At 35.1% G+C, this 7,500-nt stretch overlaps 2 protein-coding genes across 2 annotated transcripts in view; both read right to left on the bottom strand.

Annotated features, from left to right (window-relative positions):
- The window catches only part of LOC135209487 (nephrin-like), a 39,573-nt gene extending 38,318 nt beyond the window's left edge, over window positions 1-1,255 (bottom strand). The window contains exons 1-2 of the mRNA XM_064242142.1: window positions 1,237-1,255; window positions 727-864 (exon numbers count right to left, since the gene is read on the bottom strand). Coding sequence (XP_064098212.1) covers window positions 727-864; window positions 1,237-1,255 — 157 coding nt within the window. The remainder of the gene's footprint in view (window positions 1-726; window positions 865-1,236) is intronic.
- The window catches only part of LOC135209821 (nephrin-like), a 79,746-nt gene that overhangs the window by 54,951 nt on the left and 17,295 nt on the right, over window positions 1-7,500 (bottom strand). The gene's annotated exons all lie outside the window — the stretch shown is intronic.

Raw genomic sequence — 7,500 nt, 5'->3', positions numbered from 1 at the left:
CTTAATATTATCCATCTATTTATTTAAAGAATATATTGCTATAGGTAACAGCAACACTGCCTGATTAATAGCTATTATTTCAATTCAGGATCACTATAGTTTCCCTTGGATGAGAAACATGAAAATGATGCAATCAGAAAAGTAGAATATGAACAATTTTCCTCCTGTTCTGTGATATTCTCTCACAACCTGAAATACTGGAAACTTTGGGTCAGCTAAAGATAAACTGAAGTTACTTAACCGAAACTATAGAAGGTTATAATTCTTAAAAGAATGTTTCACTCACGTTGAAGTGAATAATGAAAATCAATTCAGTCAATTCTAAAACCAAACATGCTGGTTTTTATTTGCATAAAGAAACCGAAACTTTGGTCACTGGATGGTTTATACCAGAGAAGCCTACATTTAGGGATTTAATGCAAAATTTTAAACGTTATATAAGAAGACAGTATAAAGTATGATTTATGTTGCGATATGGTATCCTTCAGCAAGTGGTTTGAATTTCTAGACTGTTGTGTCTTTTTAATGCCTTACATATATGAATCCCTAGAAGTTATGAACAGCAGTTATAGTAAACCTGGCTATATAAGAAAAATGCAAATATAAATACTCTAAATGTTCTTTAACATATAAAACAGCAAACCAGAATACGCAGAAGCTCACACATTTGAATGTATCTAAAATGAAACGAAATACTTATTATATAAATCCCTCTTTGTCTCTCACCTAATGCAAAACCATCTTTTGTCCACTGTGCTTTACCCTGTTGGTTTTGGATGACACACTCGAGGAAGACGTCCTCTCCGGCGTTCACTTTGACGCTGTGTGGAGAGATGGTGAACACCTGTTCCTGCCTGAAGACACCTGTTTGGAGGAGCAGAGCTTTCTTCAGTATGCCTTTCCCATTTAGTTCATCTGTCTCAATCCCACCACTTTACCCTTCACTGTCCCTTGTAATGCTTCATAAGAACGCCTATGGCAATTTGAAAAATTTTAACAGGATGGTAAATTGACCATTTCAATCATTCTTTCGAAGGATATTGTTATTTTGAAAACTACAACACTGATTACTTAGGCATGTGTCCCGTCTGTTTCCATGAATTAATGCTAATCAAATCACTGGTTTAATCAGTCCTGCTCCTTAGCAAGTGGTTGAAGTTTGACATATCAGTTATTTCCAGCCTCGTCTTCTGCTGCGCTCCGTGCTTCTTTTAAATCTGCTAGGAATGAGTTTACCTCTGTTTGGTGTCCTCATCTGGTCCTCAGCTAGAAACAGGATTCTGCTCCTTTGCTAATGACATTCTCAACAAAGTTTCCAGGTACAGTTCCTTCCTCTCTTATATATGGTTCAAATTGCTTTTAGAACTGCCATAGTCCTGTATATTCTTCAAAGTTTTTAAAGGTGAAATGGCAGTAGAATTTTCCTGAGTTCTTCATTCAAGCAGTAATTTTGCACCTATACTTCCAGAAACACACATACCCTGTTACAACTCATCCCAAAGAAAGGTGACGGCTGTAATCTATTCAATAAGAATCTTTTTATTTGAATTGCTACAGCTATTAAAGAATTAGGTATTTCCTATGTATCTTTTGTCGAAGCGGGCAGTGGCAATGATGAATCTCCATGAAAGGCCTAAAAAAATGACCTTTTCCATTTTTTATAACATCTGTCGCTACTCATGTTGATGCAGGAGCAATGTATCTAAGAGCAGTCGTTATTTACATTATCATTGTTTCTGCAAGTAGTAGCTAAGTATATCAACCAGTATGTTTGCACCAATGACACTGTCCTTCATGTCTACAATTAGTTGCAATTTAAATCCACTGGTAAAATAAAACCTGTTATTGTTGACAGAGCTGACCATAGTAATGGCTGCAGCTAAGTGTAATGACTCTTCATATCTGGTGCTAGGATGAACTGAACTAAGTGATCATGGTTATTTTCCATTTGTAGGCTGTCATCACTGATATTAGTAAATATGAATGATAACCACTTTTTTACCATAATTAATCACTCCAGCTATTGTCGATATTAGAATTTAGTATATTTAGCTACTACTGGACTTATATACTGAAAATAGTTATGCTTGAGTGATTCAGTATTTACTTGTGTCTAGTGGTAAACCAAATCAAATGAGTGAAGCCACAGTCGATACAAGTGGTAGCTATAAATGGTAGGCTAACCAATGAGCCAACCTATAATGATGATAACAATAGCTATATTGTCCAAGCAGGCACAAAAATACCAATTTCGATACTAACTATTATACTCACGTTGAAGAAAACTTTGAATTTGCATTGTAATCTACCTCAGTATAGACTTGTCACGTATAAATAAGAAAATAAGAGGGAAGCCAAAATAAGGAGTAGCACTGTTAATCGTTAATAACAATAAAGAATCTTTGAAACATAAATTTTGATCAGCCAACCTCAGGACTGGGAAGATGCAAACTCGTCAGTGTCTCTCAAAATGTCATGCAGTAAGGATCTCCGCTCCCACCTCTCCTGACAAAAATGTCTTTCAAAAGTTATAACTTTCATCACACCTCAGTTTTACCCAAAGAAAAGTAGTGTTTACCAATTTCATCATCAAACATCGTCAAGCCAAAGATTTAAAAATTTTAATGATATATGAATTATGTGTTTTAGTAAACTTAATGCTAAAATATGTATAGTGAGCTAAACATTAAATCTTAAGATAAATATATTCTCTTGTTCCTTACATGACATCACAGTACGTTCATCATTTATCGTCTTGTGTTTCATACAGTATCGTGGTTTAAATGCCATGGATGACAATGTTACTAGAAAATTACGGGTAGGGCTATCAATGAGAAAACAACAAGCAAATGATTAAGAATATTAATCTCTCTCTCTCTCTCTCTCTCTCTCTCTCTCTCTCTCTCTCTCTCCTTCATCTTCGTGTAGTCTCGTCCTGGCCACATGGCTAGTCAATGACGTCATCATCGTGATCATGATCCCTCGATAGAGGTAGTCTTATGGAAAAAAAATGAGACATCATTATTGTCACTATCATCATGACTAGCACACTCTCTCTCATATTCTATAGTGGAAATCTCTACATGAAAAAATCGTATGATAATAATAATGATAATGTATAATAAAAAGGAATAATGAGAGGGATATAGAAGAAAATGAGAAAAAACTGCAGTGAAAGAAAAACCAATGGGATATGAATTTCTTCCATAAGATATCAATATCTCTCTAAGTAACGATTTTTTCATGTAGAGATTTCCATTATAGGATATGAGAGAGGGTGATAGTGATAGTGACGATAATGAAGCCTTATTTTTCTTTCCCCCATAAGACTACTTTTTGGGAGCATTGTCAACCATGGCATTTAAGCTACGGAATTGTATGAAACACAAAACGATAAATGGTGAAGCCACAGCGATGTCATGCAAGGAAGAAAAAAATATATTTTCGCTTAAAATTCATGTTTATTTCACTATACATATTTATAGCATTAAGTTTGCTGAAGCACATAATCACTGAGTTCCTAGGCCTAGAGAGCCTACGAGCTAATGACTGCTTTTATTCCATACGAATCTTTCATTGCCGATCGAGTGAAGAGTTGTCGTGTCTGAGAGTGGTTTTATCTGAATGTATATCTTTCTGATAATATGTCATACCAAAACTTAACATACAGACACATATGGTAACGACTGATAATAACATAATTTTCTCTTAAATGGAACTTCCCTGTCTTTTTCAAGTGGTTCATTGGTTTATTGTGCCGATTTTGTCTGTCCGTCTGCACTCTTCCGTCCGCCCTCAGATCTTAAAGACTACTGAGGCTAGAGGGCTGCAAATTGGTATGTTAATCATCCACCCTCCAATCATCTAACACACTACATTGCAGTCCTCTAACCTCAGTAGTTTTTATGTTATTTAAGGTTCCAGTTAGCCATGATCGTGCTTCTGGTAATGCTATAGGATAGACCACCACCGGCCCTTGGTTAAAGTTTCACGGGCCGCGGCTCGTGCAGCTTTATACCAACGCCATCGAAAGATAGATCTATGTTCGGTGGCCTTCATTATACGTTGTACAGATAACTCAATTGTGCCGAAGAGAATCTGGTGCATTTTTTACTTGTATATTTTACGTCTTTATTTTCTGTTCGTTAATCTGTATTCACAGATTTTTTGCTACGTATTAAATATGATGGATTTATTTACAGCCATGTGATATTTGTATCAGCTATTCACCTAAATCTCGATTTTCCTTCTTGTCCGACCTTTTTGTGAGTCGGTCGAGTCTGTCATGATTTGATGAGTCAAAATTACAAACAATATATAACATATTTCATTTGTCACTTGAAAACTGGAAATAATGAGAAGGAAACAGTCGTCAGAACAAAAGATTTAATATGTCAACAACCACCTCCCGACCGCCCACCCCCTCCCCCCAAAAAATGGTAACCCAGCGGACATTTTCCCCTCTACTCTGCCAGTCGGTAGTTGAGCAACACCTTTTCTTTGTCCTGTGTCATTAACAAAGGGGTTTTAGGTCTGGGGACTTAGAAGCCTCTCTCTATATTTCCTGTCATTAGCTTTTGTGACTTTTGTCGTCTTCCTTCCAGGTGTGTTTTGAAATAACTGCGTTTTCAACATTATTCCATCCTATTACATGATACTGTACGTTTAAAAAAAGATTGAATTATTCTAAAAAAAAAAATCTACATGAAGCATATGAAAAATTCATCACCATTCCAAATGCAAATTATACTGCTCCGCTAATGTTCATTTGTCTCTTGATTGAAAAATATGCTGCAATAAGTGAGGTAAGGCTGATCCTGTAAATAATCTATATATATATATATATATATTATATTATATGATATATATATATATATATATATATATATATATATATATATATATATATATATATATATATATATATATATATAAGTCTATCACATTATCGTGATTCATATACATATATCGAGCTACAAATGTCCTTTAATATCTAATTCGCTCTACCTCGGAATTAATATATTTTCATATATGTTTAACCGAGGGGGAATTTATTAAGCGATAATAGAATTGCCGGCCGTCAGGCGCGAACCATCGACCTCTCAATTCCAGGACTGGCAGTGAAGCCTTAGCCAACCTCGCCACCGCAAGAGATATAAGTTTATGCCCCAAAAGCACTACCACGCTACCGAGGACGAGATGGGCTTGATGCAGTCTCCAAAACAAAGAAAATACCTGTGCACGGCAGGTATTTGAGATGGGAGGCGGTATAAACTTATATCTCTTTCGGTGGTGAGGTTGGCTAAGGCTTCACTGCCAGTCCTGGAATTGAGAGGTCGATGGTTCGCGCCTGACGGCCGGCAATTCTATTATCGCTTAATAAATTCCCCCTCGGTTAAACATATATGAAAATATATTAATTCCAAGGTAGAGCGATTTAGATATTAAAGGACATTTGTAGCTCGGTATATGTATATGAATCACGGTAACGTGATAGACTTACATAATGACTACGTGCGGGCAAAAGCACTACCACTCTACCGAGTACGAGATGGGCTTGATGCAGTCTCCAAAACAAAAAATACCTGTGCACGGCAGGTATTTGAGATGGGAGGCAGCATAAACTTATATCTCTTGTGGTGGCGAGGTTGGCTAAGGCTTCACTGCCAGTCCTGGAATCGAGAGGTCGATGGTTCGCGCCTGTCGGTCGCCAATTCTATTTTCGTTTAATAAATTCCCCCTCGGTTAAACATATATGAAAATATAATAATTCCGAGGTAGAGCGAATTAGATATTAAAGAACATTTGTAGCTCGATATATATATATATATATATATATATATATATATATATATATATATATATATATATATAATAAACAAGGAGTCCATAAAAACGCCAAAATCTTGTATATATATATATATATATATATATATATATATAGATATATATATATATATATATATATATATATATATATATACTATATATATAATATATATATAATATATATAATAATAAAAGGAGTCCATAAAAATGCCAAAATCTTGTATATATATATATATATATATATATATATATATATATATATATATATATATATATATATATATATTATATATATATACATATAAACAAAGGAGCCCATAAAAACGCCAAAATATATCAGAGACTGTTGTCTCTGTCTTCAGGTAGGTAATGAATGAGAAGAGAGAGACAGCAGTCTCTGAAATATAGTGCTTCCTTTCTGTATATTGGCGTTTTTATTGGCTCCTTATATTAGATGGAATTTTGTTGTAACAGGCGCGCCTCTTAATCTGGGGTAGAGGATTAAACGGCCAGGTGCGTGACGTCACCATAATCATAGTCAGGCTACTTAATCGGTAGCAATCCTGCCTTTACTTTCTCTTTTTTAATTTTCTTAATACTCGAAGTTATTTGACAATTAAAGTAATAGTCAGATGAAGGTTCTTTATTCTTCGATGTTAAATTGAATAATCATGAGAGAGATAATTAGAATATTTTCGCCAAATAACATTGAAATTATAAAAAAAACCTACCTTTGCTTTCTTCTTTTTACCGTTATTGAATATTATTATCTGTTTCTTCAGGAAAATAATAGATAAAAAAATTACTTAATTATATTAAATAATCATGAGGGAGTTCTAAAGAACATTCTCAACAATATATTTCTAGAATCACATTTAACAAATCTCCATAAAATCACACCTCGCACATATTTCAACATTATATTACTAGTTATGTCGCTAACTTTTTCATCTTATTCACCGCTTTTCCCGAACTACTAATGTGACTGTTCAAATCTCGAATTCTGAAAAAAATATTTCGACTTCTGAAGTTATCTGGATGTGACTGCTAATTATATCCGCTAATTTAATGGTCGCCCCTTTTACTACTGTTAAAACATTCCCCCCCCCCCCCTCACCCCCCCGCCCCATGATGATAATCAAACATCTTATCCATACACTTCAAATGATCAAGAAACACTAGGTTTCATTAGTCTGACCTCTCTAAAGCTTATGGCACCAATCCATGTGTCATCTCCCTTTGTTACTTTTCTTCCTAAATGTTCCAGTTGTGGAAACTGGCGCGCAATGAACCCGCCAACATATCGCAAACCTTATTCTTCTTCTTCTATGGCATCTACCCATATTTGTTCTTCAGCTTCCTGGTCTTTAAAGTCATCACTTTGATCGTCCTTATTAAATTCTGGTAAGCAAAATACAATTGCTGATAAAACCGGTTCTTTCTGAAGAGAATTTCCATCGTCTTGCTTGTCAGGGACGTGGAAAAATGAGGCGGATGTTACATTTTCACTGTTGCAGTTTTGAACGTAGCTCTTTAATCTTACAAGAATGCTATCTTTTCCTAACTGGTGATGGGTGCTGATCGTACGCTCCCATTTGACTTATGCAACCAAAAAAGTGCCCCAACCAAACCTGATTTAGTATGTAATTTAGTGTATACGTCATACCCAAT

Source organism: Macrobrachium nipponense, chromosome 38 (genome assembly GCF_015104395.2).
Source record: "Macrobrachium nipponense isolate FS-2020 chromosome 38, ASM1510439v2, whole genome shotgun sequence".
Lineage (NCBI taxonomy): Eukaryota > Metazoa > Arthropoda > Malacostraca > Decapoda > Palaemonidae > Macrobrachium > Macrobrachium nipponense.
The sequence above is the reverse complement of the archived record's forward strand: the minus strand, read 5'-3'. Positions and strand labels throughout refer to the sequence as shown.